Here is a 24,829-nt window from a genome sequence, read left to right on the forward strand (position 1 = left end):
CCTTTGCCTCCCGCTCCTTAGGTATTTATAGATGTGGATCAGATCCCCTCTGAGTCTTCTTTTCTCAAGGCTGAACAGCCCCAGGTCTCTCAGCCTTTCCTCATAAGAGAGCTGTTCCACGCCCTTTATCATCTTTGCAGCCCTCCGCTCGACTCTTTCCAGGAGATCCCTGTCTTTTTTGTACAGGGGAACCCAGGATGTGGTCATGCCAGAAGCTCATTGTGTGCTGATCATTTAGGGTGCCAGCTGACAGAAGCGGATGCGCCATGGTTCTCGGTTTGGTTTGAAGGAAATTATTAATAGATTACGTTTGTTAATAAAGTAATACTATAAAGATATTGCTGGTGATGGGGAAGCATGTTTGCAATGCCCCGAAAGTTCTACTGGTTTCACAGGACTGAAACTAAAGTCTCTCTGCCTACATTTAACATCTGAAAAACACACGTTGGTGAGTGTTTTCATGCGTTTTGCCTCTAGAAACACAATTTTTAAAGAATTAATCACTGAAAAAAAAATACCTTTTCTCTGTTGTAATGCAAAGGAGTAAATAAATTCACAAAGCAGAAAAGAGCCGGAAACATGTAGCAGTATGCTTTCTTCATACCTCAGTATTTTGCACTTACTATACTGCCTTTGATCCAATGGCTTTAAAGTATTTTATGAGTTATTTGTGATCTTTGGTCTTCTTGTTTCTCACTCCAGATGAAAAAAGCTTTGTCTTCATCTTTATGCCAGAGTAAACTGAGGTTATGCTCAGATTGTAAAGCCAGAAACAAAATCAAGCCTGCAGCTCAGGGTGCTGTGTCCATAGAAATCGTGGAATTGTTGGAGTTGGAAGGGACCCTTAAAGGCCATGTGGTCTAAGTCCCTCTGCAGTGAACAGGGACACGTACAGCTCCATCAGGTGCTCAGAGCCCCGTCCAGCCTGAGCTTGGGTGACTGCAGGGATGGGACATCCACCACCTCTCTGGGCTTCTTTCTTAGATCTCCCTTTAGATCCTTCATGGCTGCTTCAGACCCATCTTCCCTGAGTGTCAGCATTTCCAAAAGGGAGCACAGTCCAAAAAATAGTGATTAAAAACCACAGGTCATCAGTATGATTACATGACAGAAGTTGTAATGAAGCCAGAGCGCAGAGGGATGAGCACAGGATAAATACACAAGCTGCATTATTAAACCTTTTGAAGCACGCTGGATTACGTTTGCATGTAACACACCTGCTGTGATGCTAGGGACTGAGATCTGTCTTTGTTAGTGTGCCATCCAAATTTCATCAGAATCACATTTTTCATTGCAGCAGCAGGTAGAAATGCCTCCTTCCTTGCTACTCAACTTGGGCTTCCCTGGAGAGTGAGAAACTAATAACAGAAGGGACAGAAGAAAGAGGGAACAAACGAATAGTCATTCAGCCCTCAACTGTAATGTTGGGGACAAAATTAACGTAGACACCAGTGAATACAAAGAGAAAGTGACCTTTAATTGCTTAACTGTAGCACTGGCAGCTGGAATAATAAGCAACTGGGGAAGGCAAAGTGATGGCACCTGAGCTCTGAGCTGGTGGGGTCTGCCTGGCTCCGGTGTTCAGGACAGTCCTCACAGGAAGGCCAGGCAGGGGAAGGGATCCTGGTGCAGGATCCTGGCCTGTCTTAACAGGATCACCCATTTTCCAGCTGTAAAACCAATTTTTGCATGCATGTGTAGCTGCAGGCAGTGGTGGAGGTTGTGGGCAGCTGTCCCCTGCGTGCCAGAGCAGGTTCCACCCATGTGCTGAGCACTGCTGCCCATCCAGGAAGCACAGGCTGCAGGCGTGGGGTGGCACAGGGGCTGGGCCACATCAGGGGTGCTGGCTGAAACAGATCAACTGCCCAAACTGAGTTATAGATGTTAGATGATGGGCAGCACCAGAAGCTTGGCAGTGCTGGTGGTTTCAGCATGCTCACGCTGCTGAGTTGATTGTGGCTTTCCCTCTTGTCAGCACAGTTCAGCTGAGAAGAAAATGTACTTTTCTTCTTGGCATAGAAGCAGGATCGTGTACTAGCACATATGGACCGCAGACGGGCTGAGCAGAGAGCAGCGTGGCTGGATAGCACATTACCTCTCACTGTGCAGGGCAGTGATGCAGCATGGTGCGTGGGACTTCGGACAGAGCAAATGTACTGGAAGTCTCCTGTTGTGGATATTCAAATGACCTAATAATTCTAATAATATCCTAACTCAAGCGATGCAAATCTGCCCTCATCCGCACCGACAAAGAAGAACTAACTGTAAAACCCCAAAGTAGTGCTGGCTTAGGTACAAGTAATCTGACATCAGCAAAGAGAGGCCGAAGCTGTAACGTAAATATTTGATGGTGGAGGAGGAAGCATCAGAAGGCAGGAAGCTGTGAGAAACTGAAGTGTATCCCTTTGGAAATGATGACTCTGATAAACTGATAAAGAACTTTAAAGGGCAGGAGAGCCCCCGTCGGCGGTGCTGAGTGATATTCTTGAGTTTAATATATATGTCAAATGAAAGAATGGTAACTATGTGAAAAATTGATTTGTCAATTGGAATGCAGAAGGAATACAGATGTTCAGTTAATACTACTGTTCTGTTTTGAGGGGAGAACAGATGATAGAGGCATATTCAAGCACTGCAGCCAAATATTTTCTGTTCCAGTGCAGGTCCAAGAATGTAACATAAGAACAGCTCAATTTACAGCAATTTAAGATCAGGTCACAGAATCACAGAACTGTAGGGTTTGAAGGGGACCTCTCAGCCTTTCCTCATGAGAGGTGTTCCACGCCCTTTATCATCTTTGCAGCCCTCTGCTGGACTCTTTCCAGGAGATCCCTGTCTTTTTTATACTGGGGAGCCCAGAACTGTACACAGTACTCCAGGTGAGGCCTCACCAGGGCAGAGTAGAGAGGGAGGATCACCTCCCTTGACCTGCTGGCCACGCTCTTCTTAATAGACCCCAGGATCCCATTGGCCATCTTGGCCACCAGGGCACACTGCTGCCTCATGACCAGCCTGTCATCTACCAGGACACCCAGATCCTTCTCCTCAGAGCTCCTCTCCAGGTCTGGAGAAACTTGCATCCAGCAAATGGTAACACTGGTTTTCCAATCAGACTGTTGGGAAATGCTGTGAAGTTTCAGACCACTGGAATAATGCTCACGTGTGCAATTGTATTGATTTGGTTGATTTGCAAGATTAGAGCAGCTGATCCAAAGCTGCCAACCTTATGCAGAGTCCAGGCATAGCAATGGAAAAGTTGATAATGAAAAGAGAGGAGTACCACTACCAATGCCAATTGACAAAGATTGGTGTTATTCTGGATAAAATTACGTGTTTGGTGAACAAAGGTAGCAGTGTTGGGACGTAATAATGCTTGCATTCTCATTGAACATTTGGCTTGACATTTCTACTGAAGAAATTTCTGCAGAATTAGCTCAGCATGCATTAAAAGGATTAAATATTGACTAACCTGTCTCAAAATGTCATTTTAATGGATCATCTTCATACAAGATGTATTTACCTAAAAATCGAAGCATAGGTTAGGCTTTGGCAATTTCAAACTTTATCCAGAGACCTAAAAAGAGGGCACAACATCGTCACGTCTCAAGTTTTCAGATAAAGAGCATTGGGAGAATAATAGTGATGACAGGTAGAGAGCAACCCATCACTGAGCTGTCAGGATCTCTGACTATGCTGAGCTTTAGCAAGCAGTACATACGTCAGTGCAACTCCCATAAAATTCTGTATCTAGGAACAAAGAATGCAGGGCATGCTTCAGAGCATATGCAGCTCCCTCCTGGGTACTCATTATGTTAAAAGGATTTGGGGATTGCACTCTCACTGCCACCCCAGTGAGTTTGTGCCGCTGCCCACAGGTTTCAAGCAGAGAGATGTCATTTGATTTCTGTCTTTTCCCACTATCCCACCACAAACCCCACTCTCTTCCTTCTGAAGATACCTGCAGGGATAAAAGTCCAGCAGAGGCCCACAGTTTGAATGAGGGAAACCTCAGGAAAAGCAGAAAAGAGGAAAATGCAGTAGGCAGAAAGGCTCCAAATGATTTAAGACTGTTTCATTGCAGGAATCCTGGCATGAAGGGAACACACCCACAATAGAAGATTTATTAAATACAAGCTACGGTGGCTGAAAGATAAAGCTGAACAAACTCTGACTGTGTATACTGAGAGCATTTTTACAACAGGTAACAGTCACTGGAAAAAAGTTCCAAGAGTTGTGGTGGTGTTTCCCAGAAATCAACATCTCTCGTTCCTCATAGAGGAGCTCTAGTTCAAACGCAAATTAACCAAGGGAAGTCCTGCAGCATCTGTCACCAGAGAGGTCAGGCTGGGGGGCCACATTCTCTGCTGGCCTTGTAGCCTATAAATAGAGTCCCACTGGGAAAAAAAAATTATCCTTATCTTGGACTTTCTCAGTGTAGCAAAAACAATAGAAACACAGAAAGATCACAAGTAGCCATTCTGCAGCAGCTGTGGCTTGCTTGGTGTTTCCACTGAAGAGACCAAAATGTGGTGTGCTCTTCCTGCAGAACGTCTTTTGAGCTCTTCCTTCCTCCCATCAGAGCACAGCCACGGCTAACACACTTTTCAGAGCTGTTAACTAGCTGGTGTCTGAGAACTGCAACCAAGGTTGGGCTGGAAGTCAGTGGGAGCTCTGCTTTCTCACATAAGGTAAAGCAGAACATCTCTGCAATTTGAGGACACACCTCAAACTCTGCACTTGACTTTAAGTGAGACTCAGGGGATTATGCCACACACACAACAACTGAGTCTGGCTGGAAGAACAGCCTTACAAAGAAAGATGCACACTGCCGACATCGTATCCCCTGAGCATGCATACCTGCAGCTTTCTTGGAAGAACATAGTGAGAGTTGAAATCTTCCTGGCAGAGGAAGCCCTGAAATGTGGGTTTCTTACCTTTTATTTGGGTGCCTGAAGCAGCTAGAATCAAGATAAAATGGGAACTGCAGTCAAAGGAAGAACAATGTAACACAACAGTTACGTCTGTCATTACAGCTCAGAAAAAAGGCTGGGGAGGGTGTGCTTACCAAAGGTAACAACGGCCTCGTATCAAATCCACACGTAATTCTGAATCAGCCATTCCTGCCTTTTCAGAGCACATTCTGAGAGAACTCTCCAGTACCAAATGAAAGCGTCCCCGGCTTTAAGAGCCTGTAAAACTTCAGTTAGAAAAACTAAGTCAATGAGTTTAGCTAATCAACATAGAGCCAGGAGTGATTATTCAAGACACGCTTCCAAAGACTTCCAAACGCACACGCATACACACGTGTGCTTGTATGTTTTAGAAGGAAAGGTTTGCACTTCAGCAGCGGGGTTCAGATTACATCCGTGCCTCCATAGGCTGAATATAAAGTAATTGTTCCTGAAAACAAAGGCAAAAGAGAAACGGAAAGGATGTACAGATTCCTGGGCTGCCTTCTCTTCCTGTCAGAGGCATGAAAAGGCCTGTGCTCTCACATGGAAAACCTAAGCACCGTTTAACACCACTCCGTGAAGGAACAAGCACTTTTTGAACTGAGCTCTGTTACCAGCCTGTGTTCAAAGCGCTTCCTAACTGGGCACCCCTGGCAAAATGAGATAACGTTCACGTATCATGGTACAGCATATTGCTATTAGTATCAATGGGAACAGGATCGGGCAACGAGAACTAAGGACAATTCAGTGTACCACCACATCACCCCACGCACTGCAACTACACCACCACACAACAGCTGGCTCTGTATGAGTGCTGGGTACACGATTCCTGTGGTCTCCCAGCTGGAAAAACACATTCCATGCACCACAGGCCTTTCCAAAGGCAGCTCGGTGTACCTGTGGCTCTGGCTCTTCTGTGAGCATCAACAGTTCTGGTTCTGGCCCGTGACAGCTCAGAGGCTACTGAGAAACAGAACCAGGACATCATAATTGCATTTCATTCTGCCCTGTAGTTGTAAATCAAACCTGTCTTGCACCCCTTTGGCAAAAATAAGAGCTCTAAAAACCTACCCCACACAACCACAAGGTTTTGATGTGTAAACACTGCAATGCTCTCCAAAAAGTTAAAGAAGAAAACAGCTCACAGAATAGTCTACTTAGAATCTTTTATTAAGAAAATCTTTTATTACTTTCAGTGGTCATTTTCTTACGTAAATGTTTAAATTCTAAACCAGATATCCAATTTAGCTTCTAGATCTCTTCCCTACCAAAATAAAATACATCAAGGAAAATACTGGGAAAGAAAAACTCAAGAAGGTACCATCATTCTGAATACATCCTCTTGTTATTACCTGATTGAGATAATCAAATGCTCTGGGTTGGAGTAATGGTGACTAGCAGTTTACATTTGGCATTTCCTTTCTGATTTTGTGCTTTCTGACAGAAGATAAATCCCCCCGTGGGGAGAGGTTTGGGTCCATAAACCACTGGTTTCTATGGGGTGGGTGTGAGTATGAAGCAAGAGAAGCAGCTGTCACAAAGCAGCTTTCTGCTCCTGTATATCTCAGTTTCCAGTCTTTCCTCAGATGCACAGTGCCTGAGGTACCTCGTGTAGATCTCCTCAGTGGGCTGTGGGGAAAAGGAAGAAAAGCAGCAGGCCTTAAGGCTCCTGAAGAGATGATGCTAGATGGTTAACGGAATCAGAACAGCGTGGAGCCATTTTCTCTTAGCTGTGTCAAATCCATTATTTTTAGCACCTTCACAAAACACAGAGGAAAACTGCCGTAGAGAAAGCACTGCACAAAACTTTGCTAGTGACAAAGATAAGAGGACACAATTCTCTGGATCTAAATGAGCATCTGGCAAATCAAAAGCATTATTACTGTGAGGATGTCCACACTGAGCTCATTATTGGCAGGTTCTTAACCATGTCTAAGCCTTGGTAACGCTGGAATAGTTCTGAAGATACATTCAGGCTGTTAAAATAAAAAACCTTTCTCCTTTTTTAATATCAGTTCCACTGCCACAATTATAACGCAGTTGCATACGCTGCCTTTGCCCATAACTTGGATGATTTTTTTTTAATTTATTAAAAGCAGTCAATTCAAAAAGCTGAAAACTGAAGTGACGTGGATCATAAACATCCACTTACCTCTATTACCGTGACAACAGATTTCCAAGTAAACTAACAACTCCACTGGAGTTACAAAAGCTGAGGCTATCAAATTGCATCCAGTCTGAAAACAGGGTGAGGAATACCAAGCAAAAGGACACCTTGGGACTAGTAAACATAGGGTGATAGCCACCTTCTTCCCTTTGATCTAGAAAGCACATTAATTTTGGTGCTTGAGACACAAAGAAATGAACTCTCTCTCCAAAACAGGTAACGGGCTGATGATGAAGCTAACAGCTGACCTTTCATTAGAAGTACAAAGTGAAAAACAAACAAAAATGGAAGAATTGAGCCCAGTGGAATGGCTCGAGGCTTCTACACTGTGCTGCATAGAGAGAGGACAGAGAAAGTGCACCCAAAGCACAACACAGTCAGACAGGAAGGGAGATGGCAAAGAAGGAGAAGGGAGGCAGTCCATACTAACAATGCTTCTATCTGAGATAGCATGAGACATGACAAAACAAACACTATATGCTGTCTAGATTCACACAACATATGTTAATTTCTCCTGCAGCAGGTTCTTTCTGTCTCAAAGAAACGCAGGCTCTTCTTAAAAAAAACTTCATCACTTCAGTGAGACAGGGTTATTCTACCCTGTTTCGTTCCTTACACCTCAGTACACACCAAAGTCTCTGTTCTTATCACAACGGATGCATCTGTCTGCTTTGTTGCTCCAGACATAAATTAACTGAAATTGGAGTATGCAATAACCTGCGTTCTGGGTGCTGACTCTCATGGCAGGCTATAGGGATTCTCCATTTTCACTCGTGTGCAATCTTCATTTCACTCCTCTTGAAATGAGAAGTTACAGAGCACGTCAAATGGAACTTGAAATGTGAGACAGCCCACTTTAACAATTTTGACAATTAACTTTGACAATTAACGTGTTTCTGACCTAGTGATTCTTATTTCCTTTTGGTTCCACACAAGATGATTCAGAGCTTGAAATACCTGAGAACTGTAAAGCGTTGCAATGTTCATCGGTGCTGCAGTTGACTAAAAGTAAAAAATGTCAATGTCTGTTGTTGAAAAGGTTCCGCTCTCTGCTCTCACGTTCAACTGTACGTTTGTGATGTAACACAAACTACATTAACTTTGTGTTAAAAATAAATTTGGGTAGAATCTCAAGCCTTCCACTGAATCGTCTCTGCAAAGATGGCCCATCTTTTCAGCAAGCAGCAGCCTGGAGAAAGCAAAAGAGAGGATCTGCTGCAGTACTTGAGGACAACTTGATACTACTAAACACAATAATTACCCCTTACCTTTCTTTGGCTAAGAGAACAGACATTCCCACCAGCTTGGCAAACTCATCAGCTGTGAGAGAGCCCTTTTCAGATACCTATCAGAAACCAAACACACTAATAAACAAACTAAGGCATTAAAACAGCAACTTGCTCAGGTCTAGCTTTGTGAAATAAAAAAAAAACAGTAGCAGATTTCTTGCAAAGAAAACCATTTTGCATTTTACAACATTAAAAATGTGTACAGGGTATCCTGTCTTACTGGTTTTTTCTTAAAGGCACAGAAGAAATTAGAATTAGAAAAAACTGAAGTAGCCCACAGACAGCGGCACACGGTTGTTGATTAGTTGATTAAATTGATTTACGATATTGCCACTGGCTGTATAAAATCCCCAAAGCTTGGGATTCCACCCTACATTGTGGCCTGCTGCTGGGTTCACATTCACACAACAGAAAACATTCAGTCCTGGGCTCAAAGCTTTGGTCCCACTGTCCCAGTGATGCTAGTTAATATGAGCTGAAGTGAAACATTCTCACACAGGTTGATATCTGGACATATAAAATACAAAATCTGAAGTCCAGACTTATTACTGCATTGAATTTCCCTTATTTACATACACTTTATTAGCCTACAAATTAATAATTCTTCCATTTTTTCACTTCTTCAGATTCAAGCAAACTGTTAATCCAGATGCAGTTCCCATTTCCTGCTTCCTACGTAACTGAAGCAGAAAAGGCTCTACTCTGTGCCATCCTCAGCAGGCTCTGAGCAGTAGTTTCCCTTTAGCAGAAACTCCAATTAAATTAGGCCTAACTTGAGATTATATGACTAAATTTAGGTAATGGAAGTCAGTCATACACAGTCAAATATGGCACACGGGTAATTCATCATTTTTCCTTCCCAAATCACTACTCTCATCAAGAGCAACTTCCCTTTGACTTCCACGTCTTCCCGTTTTCAGCAGTCACTCAAAAACACATCACTCTCCTGTTTGAAGCCTGGACTTCCTTTCACTTTTTCTCAGAAGTTTCATGTTACTGCATATTATGCATCAAGCACAGGGTGTGATCGCTCTCACAGGTTCTGATCTCTTCCCTTTCCCTTATGGGCTAGCCTTCCTCATTCAAAGCCTCTCCCTTACATTCTTCTATGAAATCAAAGCCCCATTTTATGAAAATAAAGTAAGAAAGGCTCCTCAGTAATAAGCCCACCATCTGTTGCTTTTCATGGTTGACATCATTTCTTAAGAAAAGGCTTTTCCTTTCTTTTCAAAGAGATAAGACCTCTTACTGAAGGTAACACGTTAATTAGAAAACAAAAGAAATTACAAAAAAAAGGAAATGGACTAGATATTTTTTGTTTAACGTAAGAAAAACAGGAAGGATTAACACTTATTGGAAGATGTGTTTCAATTTTGATCATTTTAGAAGGTATTAGTTAGACACATCTTCTTATCTGATTTTTTTTTTTTGCTGAAAGAGAGCTATACAGTACCAATGATACAAAACCACACTGATGGATCCACGTGATGTATCAGGTGGGAAGGTGCCTGGGATAGGTCTACGTCTGCCCACGTCAAAGTCTCTTTTGACTCTTATGTTCAACTTTGGATACACTGAATCAGTGGATTCTGGTCCAGGACCACACCTGGAGGTTGGTGGCCCTGACCATGGCAGGGGGTTGGAGCTTGATGATCCTTTCCACATTAGCACTCTTCACAGCCAACTCAGAACAAGCTGTTCTAATTACAGAGTGCTATTTTACAAGACAAGCCCAATCAAACAACTACAGGTATCAACATCTAAGAACTACTATCACCACCTTCAAGCACATCGTGTACAGAGACTGAAGTCTGCTGTTGTTAAACTCTTTAATACCACAAATTTCATCCTACGGTGCAAAGATTTGGAGGAAGGTTAAAGGTTAATTAATTTTGAGAAGAGATGAAGAATGCTTTATTCTTTATGGAGAAAGCAATGACCAAGATGATTTCCTGCACTGTAATTTGAAGACCGAAAGTGCTATTTAAGTATTGCTGTTAGATTTTAGAAGTGGAATATTTTGTATTTTAAAGTCTCAAAAAGGAAATCCTGTACTTCACGTTTTTACACCTAACATGTTTAAATTTCCCTACCGTGATCAGAGCACCGAAGGAAATGAAGTTCACTTACTGTCTCTAAAGCAGAGGCGACCATTTCCTCTTCACTGTGAGACTGGAGCTCAATCACCATCACACCACTGTCAAATATCCGAAGCCTGAAATCAGAAGAGAGAATCAAAGCAACTGAAAACCCCATGCACATCACCTATGGCCATGCTTCTGATACATCCACCGTGACAAACACATTACAAAATGAAAAACTCTGTAAAATGAACCTCAAATTAAAACCATCTTCAAAATATAAATATTATATATATATATATTATATGTGATATATATATTGTTCACTAAGATATACATCTTCAAAATATAAAGAGAATGGAAAACACAGAGCATGTGCTCAGATGTGCCATTTTTTATACTCTGGGGAGAAAAAAAAAAAGGTTGGAAGTGAAAAGAATATTGTCTTCCTAGCATAGAGTGAAGCATGGTTAAAATTCATATCTGCATGTAGAGTGGATGGTGGTGCACACAGCAGCACCTGGATGGCTTTGTTTAAAAAACAATACCATTGTATTCACATACCACATGTAAAATATGAAGTGAGCTGAGCTCCATGCCCTGACTGATGAGTACCATACTTTCTAAATACATCTGCTGTACATCTCTTACCGTAGTGGTAATTTCAGAGGCTCCAGCATCTTACAAGCATTTACTAAATCTTCTGGTGAGAGCAACTGAAAGCAGTAAAACACATCTATTTTACAGCATGCACTTCCAGTCTCAGCATAACACCACAACAAACAGTTGCAACAAGCACAGATAAACTATGTGCCAGCTTACAGAATTCTGTTCTTGCATTTTTTTCCCTTCATGTTGCCCAGTATATTCTCTCAGCTTCTACACTCCTTCCTGTTCCCTTCCTGTTGTTTGTTTTTTCTATAATACTCTGTCTACTGAGAAAATCGATGCATTTGAAAAAAAATTAATCCTCATTCTTCAGTATTCCCTGGCTTTAGTTTTCCTTCCAGATAAAGGTGGATTTTCCCTTCTATATGACATAAAAAGCAGCACACAAAGTAGAGAGAATGCATAAACAATGCATGGAAGAAGGAGAAAGGAAAAAGGTTAAAAACCCCTGAAAGAGTTGATCACTTCACACTGTTACATAGAGTGAGCAATTGGTAGGGAATACTTGCACACTTCTTCTTGAATTACCTTAGCAAGAATGTGCACTCTGTACAAAAAGAAATTAAGAAAAACCATCTTCTCACCTCTAGTCCTCGTGCACGGTTTACCAGACAGTACACTTCAGTAAGTGACATGATTCCTCCTCTCTCCTGTGTAAGCACAAGATTGGTAAGAGAAATGGTATTCATCTAATAAACGCAGTATCTTAATTTGGATGTGACTGATTGAACAGCTGAAGCAGAGAAGCCAGTCGTGGCCTTTAATGAATAAACTAGCACATACTTCTAGCACTAGAGATAATTTGTTAGATGCCCTTCTCCAAACATTTTAAAATGTAAAATGTACAAAAATTGATACTATATACAAAGATTGTGAACTGATTTTGTTTCAAAGCCAAAGGAAGAAGGAATTTAGATATATTAAATTTACTGATCGATTTTCAATTTTCATTTCTCAGGCAGAACATCTGATCACAACAGGTGGCACATTTCTTAAACAACACATTCAATACACTTCTTAAGAGACATAGAGTCATAGACGTTTCCAAAGGAAATAAAGTTATTTTGGTGAGAATCTAGAACACTCTAAGAGCTACAGATAAATTAAGATATATTACTTGATGGAGAATAAGCATGTAAAACTTAAACAGATTAATAAAACAATACTTATATATATTCAAAATTTGGGCTGTTTATGCGACATTAGAAAAAGCTTCCATAAACAGTGACTAAGAGGCTGTGCTGCTAAATTAGGAACTTAAAGGGGCACAGTAACACAGCCAGAACATGCTTCCATGAAAACTCAGCACCACAAGGAAAACACTGGTGCAAAATTAGGTACTTTACCTCTAACGGTGCCTGCAGCATCCCAGCTAGTTGCTTTGCCAGCTGCATGTGGTAATGGGTCCCAGAGCCATGCGTTTCCCTAGTGACTGGGTTAGCTATGCCCATACTCAGCAGGTATGATTTGAACCTAATAGTCTAAACAAATAAATTAAAAGTGTATCAGCCAGTGAATGAGTCTCATTTTTAAAGGACTTCCGTTTTATTACTACAAGACAGTTTTGGTGAATAAATCCAAACAGTTTACTACCAATAAAGTCAATTACTAGCAAAGTGAAAGCAAGACTGATAGAGAACAGAAAACTGTCATCATCTGCCACACAAATGCAGTAAAATCTATGCTTTAAAGAAAGAGACAAAATAAAAGTTAACACCAAACACTTCAGTCTCTTTAAACAGATTTAAAAAAAAAAACAAAAAAAACTCAAGAGGATTCTTTACAGAACTTGTATTATTAAAAGGATAGCTTTTGCTTTACATAGGGACATTTCTGTTGTTTCTGAAAACAAAATTCATTTACCTCATCCTCTGTGATGTCACCTTGCTTTTCTTTAATCTTATTAGCGATTGACTTGGATAACTCCACCATTTCCTTAGCCTATCAAGAAAGACCCACAGATGAATCAATGTGCAGGTCATCAGAGAAGACATGCTTACAACTGACAAAACAAGCATAAATCCACTTGGATAAGTGGCACGTGCCATACCTTCTCCATTAGTTTACTAAGGTCCTCGAAAGCCTGAAATGATAAAACATTGCAGGTCAGTACAGTTACAGCATTCATCTTCATGAGTACAGCAAGCTACCTTGGAATACTTATTCAAGCTAGCTGTAAGAGCTGCTGCTCCTTTAGATTAGTAGGATATAGTGTGACATATTATAGATAGCTGACTGCTTCATGAAAACTGCTTCATATAAATCTACAACAGAAAACCTTACCTTCCATTAACAACAAAGAATGAAGGAAGAATCAAACAGTTGCACACTTCCCTGCTGTGAATACTAGTTCAATATGAGTTGTCCATACAATGGGAAGAAACAATGAAAGACTGAGACCCAAGGAAGATTGAACAGACCAAGTTAATTATGCTCTCCGGAATGCTGGTTTCCTTCAACCAAGTGAGTTAACTCTCACTCAAGAAGATCTCCTGCTTCTGGACAGCAGCAAGCCAGCTGTAATGCTATAGAAACATTCCTTCTGACAACACCATTATACTTTATTGAGTGGGTGCTGCTAAGTTAGTAAGAAAGACTGGAGTTACTTTAAAACGAGCAAGGAAGACAACATATACTTTGATACATATGTTTAACTGAAGAGACAAAATATCTGAAATCAACATCTTTTCATTTAAGTATCTCACACAACAGAACTGTCATGATCCAATAATAAACAAAAACAGTTTTAAAAAAATAATATCCATGAGATAAACAACCATATTTATATAAATTGAGATTAAAAAAGTAAATGAAAAATAATCTTCAGAAACTCTATCTGTTGGAACTAAAAAGCCAGTACAAGCTAAGGTGGATAAATGCTTATTTGTACAGTTTTTTCCTCTAGTCTGAGAAGCTTCATTGTTTTTACAAAACTATGTAATAAATTGGATATACAATACAGGACCATGATTACTTCGAGCCTATCAAGCTTAGTAAGCTGCTACAGTCTCAAGCACAGTAATTCTGCACTTTCAGGTTTAAATAAAACTTAAATAAAAGAAAGTTGAAATTTAAAAGTTTGAGAAACGATAACCAACTAACATAAAAAAAACCAAAAACTCATGTATTCTGGCCAAAAAGAAAAAATGTTAGTAAATATATATTTAAAAGTAACTAATTTCTGCCAGCCTCTGCAACATGTATGCAGCCTTTGGCACAGCTCTCTAAATACACGACAACATGCCTGGGAAGAGAAACTTTCCCAACTACCTTCTTTGACCATCTGGTGTGGGAAACTCTGGAGTCTTCTCAGCTAACGAAAGCAGCACCCAGTAACTCCAGGCACAAAGAAGGTCATTCAGTTACAGTATAGCAAACAAACACAGATGTATCTTGCCTACAGCTTCTAGGTCGCTTCTACGTTTCCTACCTTTCAACTAATCCACCACTATAAAGAAGAATTGTAGCAGAACTTATGCAGGAAGACTGAACTGTTCCCATCTACAAATATTTCTGCACCTGACTCAGAATCTTACTGGCCTGAGACTCCATATACACAGATGAGAGCAATGTCTCCAGGAAGGCACAAGTTTTTTCTACCCAAATCCCTCCTAATGGTACAAGTGCCTCCACCTATCATGGAAGTTCAGCCTCTTTAGGTATCCAAAATTAAGTGGAGTACTTCTTGCTTCCTAATCTGCCAAATTCAATGGTTTACAATAGAATTCTCAATCTTTAGTGTAATTTAAGTCTCTCTACTGTACTTGTATATGATATCAACCAAGTTTTCTAACAAGGCTTTTCCCAGCTTATTTCTAATCTCTAAAACCTGCATGAAAACACTGCACATCAAAAGAACCCTTGCTTTAGCTAAATAAACACTACTCTGTGTGTAACTCCTCCTCTGCCTGACTCACTGAGAGCAGGCCTGGAAACAAAGGGGAATGTGCACACACCTAACAGGAACTTCCTCAGATAAACAAAAGGCTAAAGAACTGGATTCTTATCAGCAGTGAGCAGCAGATGCAGGAAGCCTTTTTCTGGAAGCCAGGGCACCATTTTTTAAATTAAGTCATCTATAACATTTAAAGCTGGAGGAAGGCAGGATTTCACAAGTCATGATTTTCCTCTGCTCAAGCAACACTTAAAAATGGATTTCTTTTGCTCTCTGAAAAAGCTACAAACGGAAAAAATAACCAGACAATACCTTTTGAACTACACACACACACGACCACAATGCCTTTTGAGCTACACATAGAATTTCATTCACTACATTCTTCATAAAAGAAGAAAAAAATGCTGCCTACAAGCTGCTAAGTCACTCTCACATATCAGAATACGCAACACGCTTTTTACTGCAGCATGCTGAATCCCATAATGCTTTGCCATTCAAATCAATCTGCTGTAGATTGATGCAGGGGTACTCATGAACTATCTGTGTATCACTCTATTACCAAGATAGAACCAGATCACTTCAGATGATATTCATTCCAATCCATCTGAAAGATCTTCCAATGAAGGAAGAAACAAATCGATTCTATTGTCAATCAGCACTGACATTTGCAGCACAACTACTGCACTGCTTCTGGGAAAAAGGACAGTCTCCATCCTGCCAGCACACTTGGTGCAAATACCTGTAACTTGCTGGAGCCTGGACAATTAGAATCATTAATTAGAATGACCGTGTGCTCCTAGATTGGCATGTTTGCCTAAACACATGTTAAATTTGCAACTGAAACCAAAACTAGCTGTACAAAGAGGAAAAAACACGTGTAAAGGTGTCTTTCTGGAGAAGTCTCCGTGTTCTGCTCCTCTTCATGAAGAGTCCCAGAATTCTAATTCCATCAAAATAAATCTTGCAAGTACAGTAAGCAGCAGTTCTGAAGAACAGCCTTCTTGATAGGAACAGTTTACATGAAGTACCCTTACATATACTGAAAAGGCAATTAAACAATCTCAGCTGCCCCTACAAGAAAGTGTGAATGAATGAAAATAGCTCATACAGATGGCTGACCTTGAAACTTCAGTAGTATTTACCTCGGAAATGTTTTTGTCAGTCTCTTTTCTTTTTTCCTCTAATTTCCTTTCAATCCCCACAATTCCTACAGCCCTTATTCTTCCTGCCTGGAAAAGAAAATAAAGCAAGGAATCAAAATAGGAAATGCTAAGTTTTCTCATCCACCTTGGCATGTAAAAGCTCAGACTGCAGAAAAGTTCCCTCCAAATAGCCAATAACATACACACAATAATTCATATATTTCTTGACAGTACTTTTCAAATCAGTGTCAAAAAGGAAACAACATGTAAAGCAAGTATAAACTTGCTGTAGTATAGGCAGATAATGGTTATTATATTGAAGTTATTAATATGAACATCCTTAATAGCCTGGTCTAGACTGAACATTCCAGTTTATCCCAATTAAAGCCTCCTGAGCCTATATGAATGTCAACAACACAGAGCAATGCAAACATGAGTGCATCTAAACACAATTACCTCAAGAAATCTGTGTTCTACATATTTATATGTACAATATATTCACATACAGATATAATAAACACACATTTATCAGAGTTTTTAACCTAGAAGTATGCAGACAGATAAAAAAGGCAATCTAACTGACAAAGAGATCCTCCATTAACAACTGCTCAATTAAAATATAAATAAAATCAGATCCATGTGATTTCCAAACGGTTATATAAAATTTACATATTACATATCTGACTTCTGGCCACAAGATACAGAGAAGGGATCACCGTCAAGACTGAAAACCTTCTAGCTTTATCAAGTCTCTCATGCTGAACGTGCTATTACAGAACTGAGCTTATTATCAACTACTCAAGTCAGGGTGCATTGAAGAAAGACATGCCATGGTGTTCAATAGTAGGTGAAAACTGCAAAGGAGAAACTGATTTGTGCTAGGGAAGAAACAGGCAAAGTAAAGCTGAACGTGCCTGCAGTGTTGGTTAGAAAGACAGGCCAGAGGCAGATGCAGTATATGGAAACAGCACTTGTGGAAACAAAATTACAGGAAGGCTCTGAATTCCAACTAAACAAGGATGCCAGAAGCTCTGCTCCTACCTGTGGATCCTTGTTAACCTGCATGGTCTGTCCAGCAGGCATGTTCTCCCATCTCCTTTGTGTAATTTCTTCTGAGAATCGTCTGAAGAACTGCAAACATTTAGGAGCGACAACAGATGTTTCATAAAACATGCAGAGTATGTCTGGTTATTTTAGCTTCACATTTCACTATAAGAAGGAGCATGCTAACACCTACTCATTCTCAGCACGACATTCTTTTCCAATCTCCAAAAATACACGTGGTAGAGGAGGAATTACTAGTCAAACTACCGTGACTACTTCTATTGTAAAATATTTTATGAGACATTCAAAATGCTCGAAAACATGATGAATTAAAATGGCAAGGTTTGCTCAAAGGCCTGCTTTTAAAAGGAAGGAAAATTGATCAACACAATTACTAACAATCTGTTAACTGAACAGCATAAAGATAGTGACACAGACTTATTGCTTTAATGTCTAATTTCTTTAATCTCTAACCAGAAGATGGCATTAGCTGATGAGGTAACTTTAAGTACATTCCACCAATTGGAATCCCAAAAAGAAATCACCAATCCCCAAAAAGAAATCTTTTCATTCTTACAATTGTTTGGAGTTCACAGAAAAGCATTCTGGAGTCATAACAAAAGGATCTGGAGTGTAACTGGTATGTCAGGCCACCAGCCATCATGGTATATTGGATTTTCAGACATAACATTAAAACTAAAATGAATAAAATCACGGTCAGGCAAAACATCTGTGCAATTATATTTAGACTTGTCCTAAGTTGGAACCTGCTCACAAAGAAATAGAATTGAGTCTACTGAAACATATGCATGTTACATATAGACACAGAAGACAAATAGATGTGTTATAAAGACATCTCTAATTCAAGTTGAAAATCTGATTTTCTGCAGTGAAATGGCATGGCTTTTCTCTGTCTCTCAGAGTTACAGTTCTCAGTCTCTCCACGTGAGGATTTTATACTGTGAAGTCTCTTTACAGAGGACAATTCCTTCTTTTATATTTTCTTTTTAACATCTATTACATCTTTTCAGAATACAAATAACCTCTTAGTTATTGTATGTATAAATAAATAAATAAATGATTTATGAAACACAACGAAACAAAGCTCTAAAGCAATGAGAGAACTGATTAGGAGCAAGCTGCTTGATTTCCACTCAGTACAGAGAAACACTTCTTACTCTATTTAACAGTAACAGATTGCAAAGTCATCGTTTTCGAAAATAATGTGCTCCATTCATAAAAGAATATAGGAAGAATAAGATGTTATTAAATCTACTAAAAAGAGTACAAAGTCTCACAGTACCTCCTGATGCTTTTGGGACTCTATTTAATAATCAAAGCACAGAATCCTGAATGCTCACAGTGTTTGCTTTCAAAAAGGATGTACTGAAAAACTCCACCTCAAAAGTCAACATGGAAAGATCATGGAAAATGATCACTATCACAGCAAGAGAAGAAAGGCATGTCCTAAGCTCTGATGTAGTGGGCTTGGATGGTACAAAACTTACCTCAATTTGCCCATGCTCTTTGAAAGAAAGTTTTATGTAGGAGTATTTGCTGTTTTGGAATGGACCAGGCTCTTTGTTTGAAGAAGCCGGATGAAGATGAGCTACTATTTTGGCACTAAGAAAGAGTCAAAAGGAAAAGAAAATACAGCTTTTTCTATTAAGTAAAAAAAAAAAGTCTTTTTCCTACAATCAAAGTTATCTGTTTATTCAAAATCTGCACTAGTTTTATCTCATCTAAAAACTACAGTACATCAAATAACACTTTACATCTGTGCAATAAGGTTTCGGTTTTTTCCCACTATATAAATACATCTGTGTGTATCTTGCAGAAAAACTACTACGTCCCCTAAAACATAACAACAACTCACAATTTTAAAATGTACCCACCATAATTTTTAAGAAATAAATGCAACAGACCTTAACATTTCAAGCAATTATTTCTGACAACGTTAGTTAAGGTAAACACTAATAGTCAAGCAGTACTTTTGATCTGGCTTTTGATTTGCAATGATTACTGTCAAAATACTCTAACTTTGTCACAGGAAAACAGAACATCTCAATATTATGTTTAATCTGTCTGCTTGCATACGTCACTTGCAAACACTGTATGTGAATGTGTCCAAAATCAACATTCAAAGGTAACGTGCATGGAAATAACAGCCTAAAATGACAGCTACCACCAGAACAAACCTTGAGAGCATTATTTTAGGAATATACTAGGCCACTATCACAGCATGGGGGCAAGTCTGCCATTCCCATTTTGTTTTACAGATGTTTTTTTTCATAGATCTTTCTTTATTTGCCTTCTTTAGCATCAGTGAATCACAGAATCACAGGGGTTGGAAGGAACCTCTAGAGATCATCGAGTCCAACCCCCCTGCCAAAACACGTTCCCTCCACCCGATCTCATCTGGGTCCCTCCAGGATGTTACCTTGGTCTATTCATCTGAATGCATCTATTTATCTGGCTATAAACACATATCAACTACGCAATTACTCCATTTCATCTTTTTCTTGTCAAACTTCTTTGCACATTTACCATACCAAACTTGTTACCTAACTGAGGGGAAACACCAGTTCCTTCTATCCACTACTAGCATTTCCAATCACAGAATCAATCATATATTCCTGTAAAGCAAGATCATGTGTGATGTGGCAGGGTCTCTATTCCATAAATGACAAAAATTAACTTTCAAATCTAGATTCAGCAACAGCACTGCTGTGCTGATGGCTGATCTTCGAAAATGGCAAGCTGGAACACATACTTGGGTGCTTACAAGATCATTAGTTATTAAACCATTTGAATCAAACACCACTTTGCCATGACTCTCTTATGCACTTGATCTTAAGTGAGAAATGCAGGGCTCTGTGGCTGTCAATGTGGAAACATGAGTTACAAACCGAACCTACCATGTAATGGCTTTAGTAATCTTGGGTTTGTTACTTAACACACATGCAATTAACTATCCATCTGAGAAAAACAAAATGTTTACCAAAGAATCATCACAAAATCATGGAATAGTTTGGGTTGGAAGGGACCTAAATGCAAAGTGAGTCCCAACCCTGTGCCATGGGCAGTGCCACCCAGCAGCTCAGGCTGCCCAGGCCCCATCCAACATGGCCTTGAGTGCCTCCGGGGATGGGGCACCCACAGCTCCTCTGGGCAGCTGTGCCACGGCCTCACTGTGCTCTCAGTGAAAAGTTTCCCCCCCACATCTAAGCTAAATCTCCCTTCTTTTAGCTTAAAGCCATTCTCCCGTGCCCTAATCACTATCTACCTTTGTAAAAGTTATTTATCACCTTACCTTTTTCCTATCCCTGCAGCTTGCTCTTCAATAAAGACGACCTGAGACAGAGGTATAGCAATGCAGCATTCCTGGAATTACCAATGCAAACACAACAGAAATTAAAGCCATATGCTGAGCATTCATTCTCTTATACCACTTATTCTCCTTTCCCCTTTCATAAACAGTACAGATTTCTACAGGTGCTGTCAGAGGCACTTCAGATGAAATATACTGTTAACAACAGAAACAATCTATTAAAGAGAAATAAAAATAGAATACAGAAACTGAGTTCCAGACAACCAAAACAAATTTAAGTGTAAGACACGTCAGGCTAGATTTATAAAACCTCAACTGAACAAAGCTTTAGGATCTAAATACAATATATGAACACTAAGATTTCCACACAGCTGCAGCTTATCCCCTTAAGTGCATAATGCCAACAGGTTCTTAAAATGTTTGGATTGATGTTACTTGAGGAAACAAAGCACAGCACAAAACAACCAGTCTTCTTGGTGCTGAATGTCTAAAAGCTGGATTACCTTCTGAGTGGTGACACACCAATCAGGAACGTCTCCATCAATTCACTCTCGCAGGCTTAATGTCTGTATTAATGTCTTAATGTACTGAATTGTGCTTTAGACAAATCAGAACAGAGCAAGAAACAAGACTGTATCTATCTGTGGGAAACTAATCTACCCAGGCCAAACTCTACATATTTGAGACAGAAATTGCTGGAGGGAACAATTCAAAGCATCTAATTATGTGACTGGTCTTGTTTTGGTGAATATCTTTTGCTGAACATCCTCTTTCACACAACAGTTTGGTGATCAATGGTCATTCAGAATGCAAGAAACCCAACATTCCCTCTTTGAAACTTTCTCTTCCATCAGCTACAGAAGTGTCCCTAACACTAGGTTATAATGAATACTGTCAAGAGGTCCTCTCAATCCCTACTACCAAAACTGTTCTTTGCATGGAATGGTTAAATACACATTAAATTGGAGGTTATAAGTATCATGGCTGAACATGAATATGAAAGGCCACTGTGCTACCCATGTTTCACTCCTATGAGCTTGAGAAAGAATCAGCTTCATTTACCATTCACCACAGCAACAAAGTTTTAGATTAAAAAAACCCAAAAACCTAGCTTTTTGGAGACAGAATTAACATGTAGATCAGACACAGGTAATTTCTGCCAATCTGCTGCCATATCTTTCTGCCTCCTCTCTCAATCAGACCTTGCAGTTTGTCCAAATGTTTGCCAAGTTAAATTAATTTGTTAGATCTATATTCTTATTCAAGTTCCTTCTCTGCTTTTTAGCAAATTCCATCATCTTTGGAGAGTATAAGGAATGATGTGGCCTAGGTAGCATGGAGAGAAGAAATAGATGTCATCTTTTTGTTGAGAAGAAAACAGGGATCTGAACAGCTGTTAAGACTTGCTGAAGCTGTCACATACAGCATTACTCCAGGCAAACTGAAAGCATGACTGAAAAGATTAGAAGTAATGCACATTGCCCTACATGTCTGCCTGCCACAGGAAGATGCTGATGAAGAAGTCAGGGGTGAATTACAGAGACAGTTTAACACAGGTAAATTATCTCACATTGGCTGTGGAAAAAAAAAAAAACTGTCTATATTACTGAATCACTTATGATTTAGACAATCAGCTCCTGACTTAATAGTAACCTCCAGCTGGGACAAGCTCTCTGAACAAAGCATTTTGAATAATTTCAAGTAAAAATAGTTCTGTTGTTCCTGAACAAGCCCTACAGAAAAAAATATGTACACATATATAAAATATATATATATATATATATATGTAACATATATATATCTGGCAACCCTGCCTGTGGCAGGGGGGGGTGGAACTTGATGACTGAAGTCCCTTCCAACCCAGGCTATTCTGTGATCCTATGATATACATATATAACTTGGTTTCTCAAATTCAGATCATCCTTGGTGACCTTACATGTCATGAAGTCTATGAGTAACTCACCATTGTGGAGCAAGAATGTGAAATTGGTGGGGAACAGCCATTAAGTACAAGAGGTGCTTCAGCTACCCTTGCTAAAAGCTAGTCCAGCGGAATAAAACTCACACTTGAAGAGTTGTTATGGCTTCTAAAAGCCGTAACAAAGTGAATTCAATCTGGTTCTGAGAAAGACATCTTTAATTGCAATTCCAAGGTGGTGCACATTATAACAGTCTATGTTTAGAGCTCACTATACATCTGTGATCTTCCTCACCCATTCCTAGCTTATAGTCTCAGGTGGTGACTTGATGTTATAAAGCATTCGGCAGCAACATTACACTTGAGTTTCAACGGTGCCACTTAACCTCTGCATTGCTTCTCCACAACAGTACAGACAAATGGTCTGGCTTACTTGTTCAAAACAGGAACAGTCAGCTAGAAGGATAAGGCCTGTACAATGTAATGCTGCCTCCAGTCACAGACTTGTCAAATCATGGCCTGGTACTACATGCTGGGACCAGAAGAAGGAGAGGCTCAGACTTAAAAACACACTAAAGAAGAAAATGTCTTGCTAAATGAGGAGTATAGAAGAGGCATTCAGATTAACTGAGTGACATTTTCACCTTCATTCTCAAAACCAAGTTCCCAGTACGTGATACCAGACTCTTCCTTCTCTATTTATGGGCCATAGAAAAGGAAAAATTATATGATTCCTTTCCACTCCTCCTCATCTCAGCACAATCATTATATTAAAAGAAGAATTGAGTGAAAAAACATTCTTCTTTGAAACAAATTTCTGTGGAACAAAACACGTGGGCTACATGTGTAACATAAAACATGCACAGACAAAGCTGAGGTGGTCAGGCAGTGGAACAGGTTGTCCAGAGCTGTGGTGGATGCCCCATCCCCAGAGATTTTCAAGGCATGGGTAGGTCAGGCCCTGGGCAACCTATCTTGCTACAGTGCCCCTGTTCATTGCAGAGGAGTTGGACAAGATGGCCTTTAAAGGTCCCTTCTGACTCAAACCATTCTGTGGTTCCATAATTTCCTCTTCATTTGCAAACTACAACTTGCTTGATGTGAAATTTACAACTGAGTGACATGCAAGAGACAAAAGTTGGACTTACATGATTCTTCTGATCCCTCCATATTAATCTGTGTGTGCTAAGCAATAATACTCCGCTATCAAATTTCACCTAAGCCGGAAAAATAAAACAGATCAACAACAAATTTAACCACTAAGCTGCATAAATAAATCACAAAATCATTAAGGTTAAAAAAGACCTCCAAGATCACCAAGCCAATCTGTAAACCTGTCACCACAACATTGAACTTGGGAACATTACACATTAGCACAACGCTGGAATAAGATTCAACAAGCCAATATTTTGAGGGTGCTCTTATTTTTTTTTCTTCCCGAGAACAGAATCCAGGAAGCTCATGGAAAATGGGGAAAACTAGTCTAATAGGATTACATGGATATACACAAACTTCCTTTTTGAACTGCATAAACGTACTGTCAGGAAATCCTGAGAGATCCTCCCTCCACATGCTGTGCAAGATACACAAAGTGCTAAACACCCTATTTTTAAAAGGGATATTGGCTTTGGAACACTGTTTGCTGATAAAGAAAAAAGAACTTCAACAAAAAACATAAAGCAACCTAATGAGAACATACTACAGACAGAAGCCTTCAGGCCTAACAAATAGGGGCGTTCCTTCTATCCATTTTATCGCTGAAGGGATATTTTATTTATCGGTAGGTATTCAGGACTGGGAAAATCTGTGTTAGCAAATTGCTTCTTGCTTGTGCAACTCGAAGCGAGCTTTAATAGCTTCTTACAATGGCACGCAGCCATTCTGGCGGAGAAAAATGGGGAGATCACGAGCCGTGGCACTAGCACAGGCTGCTTACAGACGCTTCCCTCGGCTCCGTCCCCGCACGCCCACTCGCCCCTCCCGGCCCGGACCCCACAGCGGTGCCGCTCGTTCCCCAGCTCCCCCCGCCGGCACTGCGGGCCCGGCCGCGCCGCCAGCCGCTCCCGTCACCTTCTCTTCGCCGTCGTAGAGGCGCACGCCGCGCTGCTGGAGCACCAGCGTCTCCCCCAGCTCCAGCAGCCCGCTGGTCCAGGAGAACCGATCCATGGCGGCTCGGGCGGACCTCTCCCTTCCTCGGACAGGACCAGGCCGCAGCCGGCGCTCCCGTCCAGCAGGCAGCGGGCGAGCACTGCCCTGCCCCAACCGCTCCAGCCGCGGCGGCGCGGCGCCCTCCAGCGGCGGCCTGAGGAGAGGCCGCCATCTTGGCTCCGCGGTGAGGGCA

General features: G+C 40.5%; 2 protein-coding genes across 3 annotated transcripts in view; both read right to left on the reverse strand.

Annotated features, from left to right (window-relative positions):
* WDFY2 (WD repeat and FYVE domain containing 2) overlaps positions 1-24,829 on the reverse strand; it is a 270,430-nt gene that overhangs the window by 3,744 nt on the left and 241,857 nt on the right. The gene's annotated exons all lie outside the window — the stretch shown is intronic.
* VPS36 (vacuolar protein sorting 36 homolog) lies at positions 8,205-24,718 on the reverse strand. Of its 2 annotated transcripts, XM_065730279.1 has the most exons (14): positions 24,559-24,718; positions 23,637-23,705; positions 20,553-20,623; positions 18,748-18,862; positions 17,237-17,326; positions 16,196-16,282; positions 13,209-13,241; positions 13,022-13,099; positions 12,505-12,639; positions 11,743-11,808; positions 11,141-11,205; positions 10,539-10,623; positions 8,388-8,464; positions 8,205-8,308 (listed from the first exon to the last, which is right to left on the reverse strand). In XM_065730279.1, exons 1-14 carry the CDS (start codon positions 24,652-24,654, stop codon positions 8,215-8,217), a joined length of 1,161 nt encoding a protein of 386 aa, XP_065586351.1. In that variant the 5' UTR covers positions 24,655-24,718; the 3' UTR covers positions 8,205-8,214. The 2 variants fall into 2 exon arrangements, with proteins under 2 accessions (XP_065586351.1, XP_065586352.1); XM_065730280.1 differs by lacking the exon at positions 13,209-13,241.

This window comes from Cyrtonyx montezumae, unplaced genomic scaffold (assembly GCF_038088225.1).
Source record: "Cyrtonyx montezumae isolate F1298 unplaced genomic scaffold, pur_monq_1.0 scaffold_12, whole genome shotgun sequence".
NCBI classification, from domain to species: domain Eukaryota; kingdom Metazoa; phylum Chordata; class Aves; order Galliformes; family Odontophoridae; genus Cyrtonyx; species Cyrtonyx montezumae.

What these genes read in the sequence shown, in the direction of transcription:
- VPS36 (XM_065730279.1), bottom strand. Translation starts at nt 24,654, where the DNA reads ATGGATCGGTTCTCCTGGACCAGCGGGCTGCTGGAGCTGGGGGAGACG. An exon ending in TCTACGACGGCGAAGAGAAG is followed by an intron (nt 23,706 to 24,558) that starts GTGACGGGAGCG and finishes TTTCCGGCTTAG; the next exon opens with GTGAAATTTGATAGCGGAGT. An exon ending in AGGTTAACAAGGATCCACAG is followed by an intron (nt 16,283 to 17,236) that starts GTAGGAGCAGAG and finishes TTTCTTTTCCAG; the next exon opens with GCAGGAAGAATAAGGGCTGT.